Consider the following 19,408-nt stretch of genomic DNA (forward strand, 5'->3'; position numbering starts at 1 on the left):
TGCACAGATAAGCTATGGGAGGGATCTAGTGTAATATTTTTGTCTCTGTTACTGGCCAACCTGACATGCCACAGGCCTTTTTTATGATACAAAGACAATAGTTCAAAAGAGACACAAATTTCATAGATAGCAGATATAATCTTGAGATTTACAGAAGCTAAGATACGATGAGTGGTGGAATGTAACCAAATATATTTATTCAAGTACTGTGAAGAGATATCTCAGATTTTTTGCAGTGAGATTGGATTGCATGAGTTCTTTATCCATTGTCAGTGTATTTCCTACAGTAGATGGTGGTTGGTATGCTCTCAGTTTGGAGAAGCAGCAGGAGTACTGGTGTAGGAGGCTAAGCAATGAACTGCTGTGAACAAAATGTATTTCAGACACTTAAAAAAAATCCATTCAGTTTAAGGGTGCACTATAACAGAATATTTTCACCATGTTATTTTGCCATCAGACAGCCTTTTTTTGACAGGAAACCACCATTAAATAAGCCAAATATCGCCCTCTCCAAACCAACCGAACTTCTCTGGCCGAAATGGTCATTTTACCTCACAGAACACAGGAGCTGCTGTCTACAGCTGCCTCGATTTGTTTGCCTTATTGTCTTATTGTGTGACTTCAATGTTTTAAAGGATTAGTTCAGATTAAACAAAGTTGTACAGTATTACAAACAAATTAACTTGTCAAGGCATCAGTAGACCTGCATCTGCTGTGTTCTATGAGAGAAAATGGATCTTTTTGTCAAAGGAGTCTAGTTGCTTTGAAGAAAACGATAATGAGTGATATAATTTATAACAGACAAGGCTTTCTGAGGCTGGGAGAATATTCTAAATATAATGGAAGATTAAACTGATATTAATTTTTTAAGTGTACCTTTTGCTAAAGATGTTTGTACTTTACTTGAGGGAAAAACTGTACTTTTTAACTCCACTATATTTGTCTGGCAGTTTTAGTAACAAGTTACTTTACAGTTCAAGATTTTTGTATACAAAATTTATGAAGAGATTATAAAATGTTTCTGTTTTTGTATCTGTTATTACATTGTAAACTACCCAACAGTATATACAAGTACAGCTGAAATGATTAGTCGATTAATCAAATGATTGATGGACAGCACATTAATTGGCAACTACAATATTTTGATCATCATTATTTTTAATGCAGAAACATTTAATGGTTCCAGCTCCACAAATATGAGGATTTGTTGATTTTCCTTTGATTTATTTTAATAATCGCACTTAATTTAAAACATTTTGAGGATTCAGCTTTGGCCCTGAGGTAATTGTGACCAAGCAACCAATCAATAAATAGAGAAAATAATCAACAAATAATCATTAGTTGCAGTCTTACACAAAATAGTTCAAAATGAGCTCCACTTACCAACCAACTACAACAGTAACATCAGTAATAATAGTCACTACACAAGAGTGCATTTTCCTGATTATGCATTTATACTTTTAACATTTTCAGTGCAGGACTTTTACCTGTAACAGGGTATTTTTATAGTTTAAATTAGTGGTTTTAATAAAGTAAATGACCCAAATACTCCCTCTGCACTGAATAAGACAAAAGAGAGAGAAAAGCATGACATTAAATTAAAATGTTAAACACCAGTTTGACAGTGATGTGAAGAGATGAAGAAGAGGAGACAGGCAGCTCATTAGCCCTGACTTCCACCCAACCCTGACTCAGCTGTAATTAAGAGGTTTTTTGAAATTAATCCAGATTATCCTGATAACCTTGAATAAATGCAGCATTTGTGATGTATGAGCCTCACAGAGATTAAAGCTGGGGACTCCTGCAGTAGGAAGCTGGATGATAGCCATCAGGTCAGAGGGCTCATTTTAGGAGGCCCCGGTGGTACTTGAACTTTCACCTTCTGACAAACAGAGAAATGAAATGTGCCACTGTTTCTGCACAAAAAGAGGGATGGCCCCAGCTGAAAGGGTGCTTAAAAACTATTCACATGGATGCACTTTTGTGGATTTAAATAAAGTGCTTATTAAAGATATTCACCTTGTGAGTTTTCATGTTTTTGTTTTATAATATTGAATCATCGTGGATGTAGTGTGACTTTTTTGACACTGATCAACAGAAAAAGACCCAAAGTGGGCAGCTGTCTACAAAAATATAAAAATTATTTACAAATAGTGCAAACAAAATACATGTTTGCATATTCACCCCTACGGTAATACCCAAATCATCATGGGTGCTACAAATAGAAGTCACATAATGAGTTAGTTTAGTTAGCTGGTTTAAGTTAATTGCAGTCTAAATGCACTTGAATTTGCAGGTTTTGGTGAGTCTGTACTGTGGCTGCTCCAGTAAAAAATAAAAATGTTAAGTAAACTTAAAGCCTGTCAACACTCATACAGGTGTTAGGCCTCAGGACGATGAGCAGAGGTATAATCACCCAGAATAACAGACACCACTCGTGTGGGTGTTCAGAGCCTTAAAGCACAGAGTTTGAGTTTAGGAACTAAAATGAAAGGACAGTTGTTATGTTGTATATTCAGGAAGAACCCGAAAGCAGAATACAAACAAGTGGTTAGAAAAAGTTAAAAAAAAAAAAATGTGAATTTATTTCACAAGTCAGAGATGTGAACAGAGATCTCAGCCCACAGCGGAGCAGGACAGACAGAGTGAGCTGCACAGTGAACCTGCAGGCAAAAAAAAAACAGAGCCCGACAGGAGCAGCAAACAAACACAAGGAATGAATCACAAACTAGAGCTTGAGTTTAAACCATAGCATCAGTACCACATCAACAAACTGAATATGAATCCAGCAAAGACTGGAGTGAAGATCCGGGGTTTTATACTGCAGGGGCTTGATTAGCTGATGACTCACAGGTGTGCAGGTGAACAGACAGCTGGAGAGAGGTGAGGCAGCAAATACACACACACACACACACACACACACACACACACACACACACACAGATGACAAACAAGGGAAGAAAAACATGGGACAGGAAAGCAGATGAGAAAACATCAGGAGTGCGAGGCATAACCGGACCATGACACCAGTGTAGCATCCTGACCATCACTGTTTCAATATGAGAGCAGCCTGAATATCTGACTCAATAAAATTCTCCAGACTGAACTGTGCATTTTTTTTTCTTTTGAAAATACGTATCTTAGATTAAGTTACAAGGGAAACAAGGTTCAAAGTAAACTTTACAGGAATGTCTTCCTTGTGTCATAACACATAACTGCAGTCTACTGTTCAACATTTATTCAATACAACATTTAATCAAATATCTATTTTAAATACAATTCTTGATCTTAAATTCAAGCCTAAAATGACAAGCAAAAGCCTCAAGTCTTGGTAGAGATTACTTGAGAATACTCACTTTTTTACTCCTGAGTACATCCTTAGGAATGTGGAAAACCGGGATATAGGAGGATCCATAAAGGGACATATGAATGGGAATATATTTAAGTATTTTGCTGCAAATAAAATAGTTCTCAACATGTAGTCCAAATACATTGTCATAGTTGTTTTCACTGGAGAATCAAACCCTGTATCACATCTCAGTGGATATTGTGCAGACAGTTCAAAACTCTTTAGCATTCACAGATTTTCAAAGCAAGTGTCTCAATGTTGCGCAAGCTTTCACAGATTTATGATGAGCAGAAAATATTCTACTTTATGTCTGAAGTACTTCACAAATGTGGTTCATTTTCTGAATAGCTCTCTAATTTAGCATTTACTGTCTCTAAAATATAGGATTTTGTCTATGTAACACCCATTATTGTGGCAGTTAAGGCCAGGGGCACCGGGGAAAAGTTAGGATGATTCTAAGGGCCCGGGCCTGACGGGGGCCCTTTGAGGGCTATCAATATTATTTTAATAGTATTATCTATCTAATCTTTCAGGGGGCCCAAGATTTCTGGCGACGCCCCTGGTTAAGGCTATTTATTTATAATTTAAAAATGTCTATGTCCCTTTATGCTTTTATTGTGTGGTATTATTCTCTTAAGAGCAGATAAGACACATTGCTTTGAAATAAATCCCATGATTTCCTTTTCAATTCAGTTAAAGGAACATTATGATCATTATGTAAATATTGGAGTCCCTTTGTGACATAATGGGAAGTTGTTACTGGAACAGGTGTTGAACTAATGAATTCCTGTGTGCACAGCCACTGTTGCACACACACATCCTAAAAGCGCCTCAGAGACTGTTGATACAGCTGGTTTAAATGATCAGTCCTGCCCAGAAAATCTGAAGCACAAACTGATGATACTTAACACTCTCTGATGCAGATGTTCCTGCAGTTTGTTTCAACTGCTGAGCAGTGATACAACACTGCCCCCTGCTGGACAAAGTAGGACCTCCACCTGCAGTTAATCCTACCTTGATGAAGTCAATCAGAATAAGGATAAAAGAAAAAAAATCACCTCAGTTTTAGATGTTTGTCTGACTATTTTTTTTTTTATCAGGAACATCTTGTCTTCAAATCACGCTTTTGTTTGAATAGATTCAGAATTCACACATACTACACATACTGTGTCTTTAAATTTTAATTTGGAGATACCCTCTCATTGGAGACAATGAGGTCATGTATTGTTTCTGGTAATTTGGGGAATTTGACGGCCCAAGGAGACGATTATGTTCTACAATTACACACAAATTACACAGGGTGGGTTTTTACAGGCGATTCAGTTGTTGTTGTTTTTATAGACTTAAAATATAGTCCAGGGTTTTAATGTTTTTCCACCAATTGACATAGTGGAGAGGGCAAAAAAGAAATAGTTCAACATTTTAGGAAATATGTTTGTTTGCATTCTAGCTGTGAGTTAGACGGAAGGATTTAACCTGGGGACTCGAAATGCCTGCACTACAATTTCCTCTGAATTTCTCCCTTTATATTTTGGAAAATATATGAAATCCTGCACAAACTTTTCAAATGATAATTTCCAGTAAAGGTGAACTATAAAGTTTAGCTAAAATCACAACTAGCAAGTTGATCTTTAAATATAAAGGTCATTTACACCAGAAAGGCATTATCGCATTTTAGCACAAACACTGGCGGTAAGTACACAACTCAACAAAATATAGAACATACATCTGTTTTAAGACATTTACATTGTTTTTAGACGTGGAAATGTTAAATAATATAGCTCCAATAGCTAAGTGCCTTGTAAATCAGTGAGGCTGGAAACTTGCTATTAGATTAAAACTTGTTTAGGACTTGGGAGTTGACTTGGGACTTGCCTGTCCTGACTTGGGACTTGAGTGCAAAGACTTGACACTTACTTGTGACATGCAGAACAATGACTTGGTCTCACCTCTGGCCCTGCCTTCTACACACTCTTGTCTATCATATGATCTCACTATCTGAACTACAGCATATCTGCATCAGTGCTTTAATCCAGACATCAAACTCTTGCCCTCGCTCTCCTGCACCCAAACAGACACCCATCCACCAATCAGAGCTCTGTATTTGAGGGTGATGTCACTGTCTGCTCGGCCATTGCCTTCAAGCAGTTAGACGGCGATTTAAAGGCTGTGAACTAATGGAAATAACTTATTGATGCCAGGGGAAGATTGATTAACTCCCTGCTTCTCCCATTTTACCCTAGAGGGAAAAGTTATGAGGTTATATTTAAAGCTTAATTATGTGTAGGAGTCTCGGAGAGAAAAGGGAAAATAACATTTCCTCATGTGTGAGGCAGTGTATCTGACAGTCACAGACAGACTTTCCTTCTGGGTTTACCCTCCTAAATAAACAATCCTGCCTGAAGAAAAATGTCAAGGCACAATGGGAGAGACTCAGCTCAGTGAAATATTACATGCTGTTATTGTTTTAAACTATCATCCCCGACGGGAAAGAGGAGATGACTTGCCTCAACCAGCTCACAGTGTTGAAATGTAGCTGGAGTTTCTGTCAGGGTACTTACAGCGTTTGGTGAAATCATTAGGCAAGAGGTAAACAGAGTAAATCCAGTGGAAAATGAATATTTTCCAGCCTTTTTCATTATGGTATTTACTTTGGTAGTGCTTTGCCTCAGGGGATAAAAACCAGAGAATTGGGTGTTGAATTTTATTGATAAAAGTGCCACGTGGAAGTTGATTAAACAAGCAGAGATGGAAAGTAACTAAACATTTCCTCAAATACTACACTTCTGAAGTACTTGTACATGATTTTACATTTAAAAGATGTATGATAAGCTTATAAAACTGATGCACTGTTAATTACTAAACCAGTCATTACAGCTCATGAGTCCTCAGTTGAGTCCAGTTGAGGACCTTTGTCATGTTTTATAAGTTCTTATCAGCTCCAACAGAGAGTGATTTATCCTTAAACATCTCAGATAGTTTAACAATTTAAGGCTTAATTAGGTGACCAAATTAAAGGAAAATTAAACTGAACAAACCCCTCATATTTATCTTGTGACACTTTGGTGGGGGATGATCCTAAATTAGAAAACCCACGACTAAACAAGGCTACCTAACGGTGCATAAAGTAGTAAAATGTGCTGTAAGCAACATTCATTGGTGCTAGAGGTTGCAGTAAAACATCTTAGACCAAAGCAAGTGTGCACTTTGTTTACTCTAAAGCTGAGTGCAAAAAAAAAATTGTCAAACTAGACAGTGCTGATCAAATACAGATCAAGATTAGGTTACTGCATCGCCTTTTTCTTGACTAGTAGTAGTAGTAGAGTTTGAACGGGGGGCTTGTAATGAGTGTTTTCTACTCTGTTTTACTGGTAGTTTAACGTTAAACTGGTGTGTAAGATTGAGTGACATTTATCAGTGAGCTTGTTGATTGCAAACACTTTGTCTCACGGTGGCTGAGAAACTCTAGTCTGTATCTCGTGCCAGTGTTTGGTTTGTCTGTTCTGAGCTACTGTAGAAACATGGTGGCCTCCTTGGAAGAGGAACTTATTTATATATCTGTAGATATAAATAACTCTTTCTAAGGAAACAAAAACACAACTATTGTCATGTTTGGGTGATTACACGGATGAAAACATATTTATAAATATTATACTTCACTTCTGCCATATTTTGCCAATAATCCTTTAAATGTTGGACTTTATATGTCATTGACTGTTTTAACATGATTTACAGTATTTGTCACTTTTATTTAAAAGGCAGGTATTTTTCCATGTTTTTGTGTCTAAGTGACTATTGGAGACAATATTTCTTTTTTAATTAATCCAGGACTGAATGATTTATTCACCGTGTTAGATGTGAAATATTCTGGCTCTACACGCTGTTTCTCCCCGCTGTTTCTTTGATGTGCGACCTCTCTCTCCCTCTCTCTCTCTCTCTCTCCTCTCCCATTATTTTTACATCTAACAGCACATTAAGGGTTTATTTGGCCAAAACCATCAGAGCTGGTGATCGCTGGAACAGTGGAGAGACAAGCTAAGACATTTTTGATGAGTTTCATTTAGTTTCACTCGAGTTGAATGAATGAAGATGACGATGACAAATGTTAAAATAAGATTTAATTTTGAAAGGTGGTCTGGTTTGTTTGGCCAGAGCAACAAAGCAGCTGTTTCTAGCTGAACAGTCTTACTCTTTAACAAAACGGTAATAACAATAACCACTTATAACAACAATCTTAGATTCTTAAAAACAAGCACTTTTAGTGGACGTACTTCGACGTTACTGGAGGGATTATTTTGTAGCTCACTTCAGCTTTGACCAGCTGAAGTGCTCGATACTTTGACAATACAGTCTTTTGAAAAATTGTTGTCCCCATCAATCACTTACTCACAAAAACATAGGAAAATAGGGTCCAGGTTGAAAAAATACCCTTTAAGTAAAGGGTCTGACTATCTCTTTGACCACTGTAGTTGGTTAAATGTCTATATAATAAAACAGCTGTGTGCACAAGCAGGCATGTTAAGAGAAAGTGACTCAAGTATCATGTTTTAAGCTAAAAGTGTACAAGTGACTTACTGCAACATTTAGTAAAACCGATCTAATCACAAGTGTCAGTATTCAGTATGAATGTGTAATTATGGCCAAGAATCTGTCAGTCATGTGTGTTAAAAAATCTGATGATTTATTCATTTTTTCATGTTCACTGTGCAGAAATCAACGGGAGTGCAATAATAGCATACAAGCTGTTTGATTTTGTGGCCTGGAGTTGGCTGGAGGCCATTGTCACAACATCTGTTACAAGAATTAAAGTGTCGCAGCCGTTTAAAGGCTGAAACTGAGGAACAGACAGTGAATAAACATTACTGCTCGTGTGTGTACCTCCTCACACTTCACCAGTACGGTATGTGCCATTCAAGTAACATCGTCTGGTGTGTTTCTTACTTCTTACACAAACACAGATGTACCGCGTCACATCTTATTCACTAGTCTTTGTCCAGAACTTCTCAATTAGAAAAATAAAATAGGTAAGAAAACAGGTTGTGGTTCATTTCCCGCAGTGGGAGATGACTTTTTTCTTTTTTGTTCACATGTCATGCAAACACAGCAGAGTTTTTCCAGTCTGAGTACACCAGGAAGCCGGTGAAGGTGCTGTCTGTCTTGGTGCTGGAGTAAAATCCATTGTACTCCGACAGAGCCATCTGGACCCACACCTGGTCACCAGGGATGAGGTGGAGCAGGGAGCCACCTGACAGAGACGCCGGTTTGGGCCAGTTTCCGTAGAACTGAAAATAAGATGCCACTGTGTGTGCGTTTTTCATCAGATCAAACTGGAGGCTGGCGCGGTACACTGTGGCGTGGACGGTGAAGTAGTAAACTCCAGGGACTTTGCAGGTGAAGCGCCCCGTCTCTGTGTTGTAGTCGCCCTGTTCGTTGATCACGATCTTGTCGAAGCGGACAGCATCGCCTACAGTTAGGGGTAAACTGAGGCCCTCGGATAGTTTGGCACTGAAGGCTGATTTGGGGGCCACTGCACACTCTCCTGGCTCCCCCCTCTCCCCTTTTGGTCCTGGGTCACCTCTGTCCCCGGTCAGGCCTCGTATTCCTGTCTCACCTGGGAGGAAGAGGAGCACAGACAAAAGCATCCACTGAGGATATTTATCATATACTCACACATAAATATACTCAACAAAAGTACATTTGCAACGGTTTGTTTTTGCTCCCAGCTGAGCTAAGAGCTTTTCTAAACAAAAAGTGTAGGGTAAATCTTTTAATTAAGGTACCCAGAAATTGAGTTGTTACCTGATAACGAATGAAGAACTAACTTGTAGCTAACCATTAGTTTATAAATAAGCCCTAATTCAATTTTATAGTTACTAATGATTAGTTAATGAAAAAACAAGTGAGGAACAAATGAGGAACTAACTGCAAGTTAACCATTAGTTAACTCCCTCATTTTTCATTAACTAATCATTAGCAACACTTGAATTTGGCGTTAATCATTAACTAATGGTTAACTTACATGTTAGTTTTCCATTTGCTCCTCACTCGTTCTCTGGTAACTACACTTTTTGTGTGCCTTATTTAAAAGTGTTACCAGGATTATTTCTCTCAAATTCTGTTCACAAATTTTGTAAAATCTCAGAGCGATATTTTCTCCTGTAGATTACTGCACAGGTGTGTCTTGGACTGGTCACTATAAAGGGACACTCTAAAATGGACATTTGATCTTGAAAAAAGACATTTATTTAGGCGCTGAAAAATGACTTTTCCACATAGGTCTACAGATAACATTTTTTCCCAGGAGGGTAAAGTCATGACCTGCCCTGTGTTCCAGGTATGTCCAGCTTTGTTTTTTTAAACTTCAACTCATGAAAAATGGGAGCAAAATCAACAGTTCTGTGTTTATATTCTTGTCGAATAACCAAATAGAGCACCTGGGTCTCCTCTGTCCCCCTTGTGTCCCTTTTCCCCCGGAGCAGCGTCTCTCCCGTCCCTCCCGTCTCTCCCTGGCTGGCCTGGACTGCCATGAGCCCCAGGAGAGCCCGGGATACCAGGGTGACCAGTGCACAGACTGGGAGGGATCTTGTTGTCCTCTATCTGGTTGGACAGATGGACTTGGAGGACGAGAAGGGAGTGCAGCAGGGGCCACAGCCTGAGGGAGGTCATTGCAGTGTCAAGGCTGAGAGAGAAACATGGAGACGTTACGGTTTACAAACAAGCCAGTGGGGGAGTAACACCACAGTTTGGACTGGACTACATACAGTGGGATAATAGTGATCTGATTAAACAAACGTTCACCACAGACACACTATAAACATCACTTCAAATCAAACATGATCAGATTACAGAAGCAGGGAGCAGCTCGTGTAAACACACTGAAATGAGTGCTTTACAACATAATTTAAGGACTTACAGTATAATATTCAGTTTATCTTTTCTTGTCAAACATGCTGTGGCGCAGGGTTACAGATGTTTCAGTATCAAACAGGTTTAAAGCAGCTACAAGGATCTTTCATATTTTGTTGATGTTGGACTCCCTGTGGACAAAAGCAGGAGTGTTTTCACTCTAATAACCACAAAATATAACATCAAGAATATAATTATATAAAGAAGAATCTCCTCCTGCCTCTTTTTAACTGACTAACTGTTCACTATATCTTTGCCTGAGAAAACGTAAAGACAGACTCTTCCGGTTTGCACGCTCCGACATTTCACCTAATTTTAAGGAGAATCTGACCCAGAGGCAGGCATTAAGAATAACTATATAGAAATAGTCTATATTCTCTTGATGGTTTAATTTGTTTATGTAGGTCATATAAGTGGCATCAATATTAAATTGAGACTGTTTCATAACCAATTAAAAACTTCTCGTGCTAGATTTAAAGGGATAGTTCACCCAAAAATGAAAATTCAGTCATCACCAGTTTTCAAACATGCAAAAAAGACAACCAAAAAAAGCTATAAAATGGCTCCATATTGCTTGTCTGGCATAATCCAGAAGTCTCTAAAAGCACCGACATGCTGTTCACTTGCACACCTACACCATAACACAACACAGCTCCAAGCTAAGGATCTACGGTGAATATTTAGACTAAAAACATGGTATAAATTACGTTTTTCAAGTCAGCTTTGCATGTTTGGGCTTTAGAAGACTTGGATAACACCAGACAACCAGTATGGAGGCATTTTATGTTTTTCTTTTGATTGTTTTTTCAGTTTGAAAACTGGTCACCATTCACTTAAACTGTCTGAGAGATTATGCAATGCTGTTTTCCTGTGAAACTCCAGCAGTGTTTTGTGGACTAAAAAACTAAAACGGATTTTAATGTTTGAGTGAATTATCCCTTTAAGACTGTGACGATGATTAAAAAGACTACACAACTAACAGCTGCTTAATTCACGTCTGACTCTCTCCCTCCAAAGGCTAATGTTAGCCACTGAAGCTACGATGCCTGTGTGCTTTTGTACCAGGATGTAATCACATGATCAACAGGTCTCACTCAGTCTTTCTCTGCCCAGCTGATAAGACGATCAGGAGCTGCTGCTTAAAACACCTCAGGTGAGGTAACGTTACAAGTAATAGGTCATGCTGGTGTTGATGACGTATATTGTACAAGACGAGTCTAAGCTTAAGTACAACAAACATTCTGGGCTACCATAGTTTATGAAAGAGGACTGCGCCCTCTCTTCCTCATTCTAAACAGACAAAAACACATTTCTTATTTTCAAGTGATTATACTCTAATGAAAACATAGTTGAATTGATATTATATTACATTTCTGCTTTATTCTACCAATAAATCCCTGTAAATCTTATGCAATGGAGCTTTAAATACTTTACTAGTGTCTATATACATATTTAATCAAGCACTTCATGTGCATTAACAGAGGAAAAACATGAATTTTAATAAAATTACTTTATGTTTTTTTTCAACAAAGTCCTCCGTGGTTTGCGTGCAAAGTAAAACTGAAATAATCGTGTTACATCACTGAGTTGGCATTGTTCATTAGAGCTCAGTGCTGCTGCCAAAACTGTCAGGAAATCACCAGTAATTTAGAACAGATGTCATTTTTAAAGTGTCTTTCTCCAATCAGGTAGAAATCTTTATAAAATCTGATGGCTTTAAAAATGCTAAAACATGCCTGAGTGGAGATTTTTCCTTAGATTTGACAGTAATGTAAACACCCACGTGGAACTTGTGTTTATTAACACAGGTGCAGTTTTGGTTCCCGCCGGTGATTCAGCTTCCTTAAATAACGGGGTTGAGAGTCATGACACTGAGAACAGCATGCTCTGTTTCAGAGAAGACTCATGGCGGGAAGCAACGGAAAAAAAATGGGCAGACATTAAAAAACAAATCTGTAACAACCGACATCAAACAGAAAAGAGTTCTGCCTTTTATGTGAGACCATTATGTACAATCCCAAAGTGATTTAACTTTTAAATAACATTCAGCTGTCACTGGCATCAGAAATCCATGTGCATAAATATGTATTTCCAACACAAGTTTCTGTGAGACGACATGCAGACTTTGTCATTACAAATTCTCAGTTTTTCCAATTCAGGATGAGGATAAAAATAATACAAATTCCTGAATTCATGATGATTCATATCTTCACGGTACTCTTGGTTTCTAAACAGGTGTGTCCAATAAAAGTTTGATTAGACGCTGAATACCAGTGGGCCGACTCAGAAACTACTCACGATCACGCCTCAAACTCATATGGTTCTTCCTCAAATTCTCTCTCTTTCACTGTCTGTCTGCCTCTGTTTCCTGTTCATGTGTGAAGCTCAGTCAAGAAGCTCAATCCTCAGCTGACCCTGCCTGGGCAGTATGAGAGGTATCGAATTATACTCCTCTGTATGAAAGCCCTGAGAGGCAAGCGAGGGAAAAAAAAAATCTGGTGATACGTTTTCTAAGTCTGATCTAAATTGTTTTGTCTCCCGTGTTTATGACTTAAGAACAGGTGTGGGGGAAAAAAGGTCTTCCAGGACAATCTTCGCCATAATTTTTGCTTTCATCTGTGAAACCGATCAAAACATTTTGCCGGGTGAAATAAACGATTTTCCAGAATAATTTGTCCTTGTGTTTGTTCTTGTAATACAGACATCATAGTAGTTTAGTGCATGGAAAAATTAAAATTCAACCAGAAAAAAGACATGAATGCGTTTAGTCTTGTTTAGAGGTTGTGCATCGGCAAGAACAGTATTGGCAGCACTGGCAGTATGATATGTATCATGATACAGAGGTTAGGGTTCAATGCATCGTGATACTGTAAGACAACTGTCATTGTGTAAACAGCACACCACCATATGCATAGAATCTGAGTAAATAAGTTAAGTTTTTTATGCAGTCAATACCAAACCCTGGAATGACAGCCCATATTATATTAGAACAATAACCTGTGTTACATATTTCAAATAGCAAATGTTATCTGCTTCATTTTAAGTCCTCGCCTCTCTGAATGTCTGTGTCACTGTTTGTATTTTTGTTTTTTGTTGTCTGTCTCTGTTTTCTGATGTGATTTTTGTCTTTTATGTGCTGCACAGCAGGAAACCTGCTGCAAACCAGCTTTCACTGAGTCAGCCCTGTTTAATAAGAACTGATTTTATTATGTTACTTTTAATGTTTTCCTATGTAATAACGAATAAATAAAATAAAAATAATTTCTTAATTATGCATAACTTTGATCTAACTAATTATAAATGGGTGATTTGAAAAAAAAAATTCACCCCTCGTCATCATGAAGGGGAACATTAAACTATAGAAACCAGAAGTATTTTTGTTTCAGGCTGTAAACATGTTTATTTCTCCTGTAAAGTCGTCTTCTTTAATACGGGGGTCTGCAGGCATTGACTTACTTTCAAGTGGCCATTTGAGGAACCGCAGTTTTTGGCACTTTCTGCTTTTTCAGCCCTGGAGGTTGTGGTCTTTCGTAAATTCATTAGTAAACTGTCCACTGAGGTCATTTTGCCATAAGAGTAATCTCACTTCTTTTTGTTGCCGATGGAGTCTCCCCCTTCTGACCATTAGAAAAAATGCAGGCACTTCTGCATTTGCTTCACTTTTCAGACCCACAAACTCCATCCACAGAAAAATGTAACTTAAAAAAAGGCAAAACTGGCAATGGAACTTAATAAGGAAAATAATCCTGGAAAAACCTTTTTTCACTTCTCGCTTAAATCATAAACACTAGAAAGAAAACTTTATTTAAATTTGGAACAAACGAGGATTAAAAAAAAAATGCATCACCATTTCTTTTTTCCTCCCTTGCCTATCAGGGCTTCTGTACTTCTGCTTCCTGACCTGTATAAAATCCAGTATGTTTGTATTACAGTACTCTTGCTCACAGTGTTTTTCCTGCAGGGCTTTTGGTCAAGAAGTGACACCAGCTCGTCTCCACTGTGGGCTTGTTTGGCCGTCAGGACAGGCGTCACAGGACCATAAACTGGACTGATGAGCTGAGCAGGAGGACTCAGCTGTCTAACACTACCAGCCTCTTGTGAACTGTATGGTTCACTGATGAAAACTCGCTGTTTGTGGTGTGTGACAATGATGAGAAAAAGTTTTTGTCATCAATCTGCAGGACGTCTAATCGGAACTGAGTGCTTACATCCACAAAAAAGAGCGAGACATAGGAGGGGGGGAGACTAGAAGAAGAAAGAAAGGGAGAAACAGTGAGGAGGGGAAAAAAGGAGGAGGAAGAAAGAAATGCATGTCAGCGTTCCTGGCAGAAGAGGAGAGCAGACAAGAGCACAAACACTGAGTCTGAACAGCTGTCTGCCACCACTCCTCAGTAGCCCCCCAGATGATTAGAAACATGTCTTCAAAAGATGAATATACTGTTTAAAGACCACAAAAACTGAATCACTGAGCTGGAGCTGTGATTTCATTTGGATGGCCTGAGAGGCCTGATTTCTCTGTAAGACACAAATCAAAGCAGCCACTTGGAAAAGTTTGGCCTTTTGCCTTAAGACCAGCTGGAGTGCACTTACCCACATTTTTACTGTAACTCAATATCAGGCTGTTAAAGGCAAAGCTGCCCATTTACTTTAACTCCATCTGGTTGAAAAATGCCCAAACCCAGTGGTGGAAAATACTAAAACTAAGTACATTTATTCTAAAAATTCTATTTGTACTTTGAGTATTCTATTTTCTGCTACTCTATACATTCCCTAGATAATTGTTGTATTTTTAACTCTACATTTATCTGACAGCTTTAGTTGCTGTTTACTTCACAGATTAAGATTTTTCCCTCTCCCTCTTGAAACCATCAGTAACAACAATCTATATACAAAAATGCTGTTGCATAATGACTACTTTTACTTTTGAAAAATTTAAGACTGTTGTTCGTTCAAATCTGAGAGTTTAGGAATAATACATTTAGAATGCACACATTCAGGTTTAAAATTAGACAGAGCTCTGCACAATTACAAACTAATCTCAGTTTAGTAAATCCAAGTTTAGTGATGTAAACTTAAATGTTATACTCTAATCGATACAGAGATGCAATTGCATAACCAAATTTAAGTAAACAGGTGTAAATATATATATATATATATATTCTGTTAAATTTTCCCTATTTTGTAGTTTGTTTTGTAAGTTATATTGTTTGCTAGCCAGCTTAAAAGAAAAAAAGTTATATTGTTTGCTAGCTGGCTAAGAGGTTAACAAAACTTTACTTTGTCTTCAAGCTAACTAAAAAAAAGTTATATTGTTTGTTATCTAGCTACAAAAGAAAAACAAGTATGGTGTCTGCTAGCCAGCTAAAAAACACAAAAGTTGTATTAGTTGCTTGCTAGCTAGCAAAAAAGGCTAACAAACCTATATTGTTACTAGCTACCTACAAAGTTTACAAAGCATTACATTTGGCTAGCTAACAAAATGTTAACAAAAGATACATTGTTTGCTCACTAGCTAAAAAAGTTGGTTAGCATGGCTAGCCTAGTTAGCCTAGTCATGAAAAAATATTTTCCCAATCAATCTCAAAAACAGCAGCCATTTTAAAAGTTTAACTTCTTCAGGTGTACGTTTAAAGTTAATACTGGATCGCAGTTTAAATTGCAGTATTAAGTTTTGGTGCAACAGAATTTAGTTTAATTTAGGTTTAGTGTAAACTGAGGTTTAAAGAGAGGTTTAAATTTAATCCTTAATTTTAAGATAGTTTAAAAGTTTGGTGCAACATAAATGTTCATGATTTAAAAAATTAAAAAATCCCAGCCTAAGTATGTTTTGCTCAAATTACTGACATAATACTTTGACTTAAGCAAGATTCAGTTGTAAGTAAAGGACTTGAGTCAGTGCCTCTAAGTTTTCTGTTTAATGCAGCTCAACAGTCATGTGTACACACAATACTTAATGATGCACTTTGGTGGTCTGAAGGAGAGGACAATGCCAGTACTTCTGCTCTCAACATCGATTTCTTCAGCTGTGTGTCAGTCCTGCACACTGATACTGACTGACATGAGCAAATTCACCTCATATTCAAACACTAAAGACCAGCTTTCGTTCAGGGAAAAAAAAACAAAACCTAACTTACCAGATAGTGACAGTGAAGTCTTGGAGAGCTCCTGCTGGTGCGGAGTGACGATGAGAGTCCAGTGAAAGCTATTCCTCCCAACCAGAGAGTCTGGCTGGGAAAAACTGAGAGGAAATGGTAATGAAGTCCAATTAGAAAGTGGGGTGGGTGGGAGAGGAGGAACTGAGGGTGGAGGAGACAGAGAACAGGGAGGATACAGTGGAAAATATCTGATGTTTATCCAGCACAAATAAAAGAAAAATACCCAAAACTCTGACAAAATCAATATGAATAGGGGAAATTTTATGGGAATGAGACAAGTTATGGGGAGGATGATAACCGGAGGAATGTTTGAGAGGTTGCATAACAGTTGTTTGGGAAACTCTCCAGGACGCAGCCACAGAGAGTTCAGAGGGCTGTGGTCAAAAAAATGCAAATGTCACCAAAATGAAGTGCAGCTGAAAAATGACTTGTCCTCCTCATTTTGTTACACAAAGACACCACTGCTCAAAAAGACAGAAAATAAAGGTAAAAAAGAGACTAATTCAGACATCAACAGATGCAGACAGATTCACATATTCTTCTCTCTACTCTCAGTTTTCATTATCTGCCTCCAAGATGAGGCAAGTTGCTCCATCCAGATAGCATCTCCCCACTAATATCAGTCTTCCACTCAGGCAGGACTCTGACAGTAATCCTCTTTCCCCTGTAATCCTTCAGTGGCAGTGTTAAGTTGATAAAGCAAAAGGTCTTCATATCTTTTTTGGCAAGGAAGCTAAACTTGAGCTGGTTTTATTTTACAGCTTCTTTGAATTCAGGCCAATGAAAACATGTTTTTCACTGTTATCGAGCAGCAGCGACCCCAAATGGACCAGAACGGTGCCAAAACTGGAGATGGTAGACCAGTGTGAGATCACGGTCTATTGAGTCAAATCTCTGTGGGAGAAAAGAAAACAGAAGATAAACAGCGTGAAGCCTGGGACCAGGACTTTGTTTTGTATAATAAAAGGGTCAAAAATTACGTGCAAACATGAGCAAGCTTTTGAGCATTACAGTGGGAATAAGCCTGTGATATGTTTGTTTGTCAGCTTGACATCAAAATAAAATTGATTTTGTTTGTTTTATGGTTGTATCCTGTCACCATGTTTTGGTGGATGTAGGGACGGCAGCGACAGTCAGTCTGTCTGTCCACCACTTTGGTCCGGACTGAAAAATCTAAACAAATTGGTACGATTGTGATTCCCAGTAGCCTGGGAACCAGACGACTCTGCAGAGCTCATGTTGACAATCGCTCTGGAAGATAATTTGGGAATTAGTCTGCTGAGGCCAAGCGAGGTTCCCAGAGAATGAATCCTAATGATTCTGGTGATCCTAAGACATTTTCTCATGTCCCACCATGTGGGTGATATTTGGTTTCGAGTGAAACATCTTGACTGTTACTTTGTTTTTGTAATACTATTAGTACCACTAACTACTACTACTAATAATAATAATGATAATGATAATGATAATAATGCATCTTATTTAAAGGCATTTAAATGCACTCTAAGACACATTACAATCACAGTTTTAAAACAAGCAATACAAAATAAATAGTAAGGGATCATACAAAGCAACAAGTAGTGTTTGTCTTTGTCCCTCTCAGGACAGATTAATGCTTTTGGTGGTCCCCTAACTTTTCCAACAGCTCCATCCTCATTTTGAATTTGTATTTGTTCAACTCTTTGAATCGTAACCAAACAGCCTACCTGCAAAACTAAGGACATTCCCATCAACCCCAGCTGTAGTCTACTTTATGCTATATAATAATTAGTAAATGCTAGCATGCTAACACACTAAATTAAGACGGTGAACATTATACCTGGTAAATATCAGCATGTTAGTACTGTCACTGTGAACACTGTGAGTAAATGAACCAACACAACGACATGATTGGCTGATGGAGACCGTTGCTAAAACTGGTTGGGTGACTTAAAGAGTGAACGCTAATAGATAGCTGATTGAGAAGAAGTGGGTAAAGAGAGAGGGGGAGTGAAGGACAGTTAGGAATGAATGAGACATAAAGATGGTCTTCCTGATTGAACTTAGGCTGAGCTTCATTTAGCTCAAAGCCTCACAGGGCCTGTAATGTTCTTGTTTCCATTAGTGAGTTTAGACTAACTGTATGTAGTCATTTGGCAGAAAATGATTTATGTCTGCAAATATATGTTCTCAGTTTAACTATGAGATTAGATTTTTAGCCATTATAACAGGTCATGGCAGTGCACTGTAGGGTAGCTGGTCGGTCGTACACCGCTTTGGTCCAAACTGAAATATCCTACAATGGACTTGTTGCACAGGAGATGATTTGACTTGTTAGAGCAAGAAAAACACAGGTGGACTTAATAACAGTAACGACAGATCAGGTCCATTAAGTGTCCCAGCAATCAGTTTGCATGTTTCAAACTGTTTTCAACGGTTTGCATGTTTCTTTATTCAGCTGTTACAAGGATTTACTTGACCCTTGTATTTATATTGGTGTTTACAGTAGATTTGTGAAACACTGTGTATAAAAGCTGTAAACTATCTTAGTGAAAACTTCAGCTTTAATCAAGAGGCCAATGTTTTTGCTGGAGGGGCTGGATTTGGTTCACAGTCTGCAATTTGCTAACTGCTGTTATAATAGTTAGAGAGTAAATCATTCGATCAAAATGACTTAGGGTTAGGTCTGTGTGTTTTTGTCAAGTATTGAGACAATTTATTGAAATTACATAATTGATTGTGAAAACAGGCACACACCCTCCAGTTTAGACATGAGGTATTCTGCTGTTACATGTTCGCTCACACTGAGAACAAAGAGTGAAACTGCTCTGACTGAACACATGGGTCTGCTTAGTGCTTTAAAACTAAAACACGGGTTTTATGGGAATGACTTTCCTTTGAAATTGAGTCATGAGGCTGGTGCGAGGAGGGGCTTCAGGGGGCTCCTGTGGAGGCACTGAGCTATGACTGCAGTGAGACGCAGCACAGTTAAGACATGTTTTTAATTAGCAGCATCAGA

The 19,408-nt window shown here is 38.1% G+C and overlaps 1 protein-coding gene across 1 annotated transcript; it reads right to left on the reverse strand.

Annotated features, from left to right (window-relative positions):
• Positions 1–7,450: 7,450 nt before the first annotated feature.
• On the reverse strand, positions 7,451–16,529 carry c1qtnf5 (C1q and TNF related 5). The gene is made up of 3 exons (XM_084716973.1): positions 16,390–16,529; positions 9,784–10,028; positions 7,451–8,960 (listed from the first exon to the last, which is right to left on the reverse strand). Exons 2-3 carry the CDS (start codon positions 10,013–10,015, stop codon positions 8,440–8,442), a joined length of 753 nt encoding a protein of 250 aa, XP_084573099.1. The 5' UTR covers positions 10,016–10,028; positions 16,390–16,529; the 3' UTR covers positions 7,451–8,439.
• Between the last annotated feature and the right edge of the window lie 2,879 nt (positions 16,530–19,408).

The sequence above is a fragment of the Lutjanus erythropterus genome, chromosome 4 (genome assembly GCF_056507025.1).
Source record: "Lutjanus erythropterus isolate fLutEry1 chromosome 4, fLutEry1.hap2, whole genome shotgun sequence".
Classification (NCBI taxonomy): Eukaryota; Metazoa; Chordata; class Actinopteri; order Lutjaniformes; family Lutjanidae; genus Lutjanus; species Lutjanus erythropterus.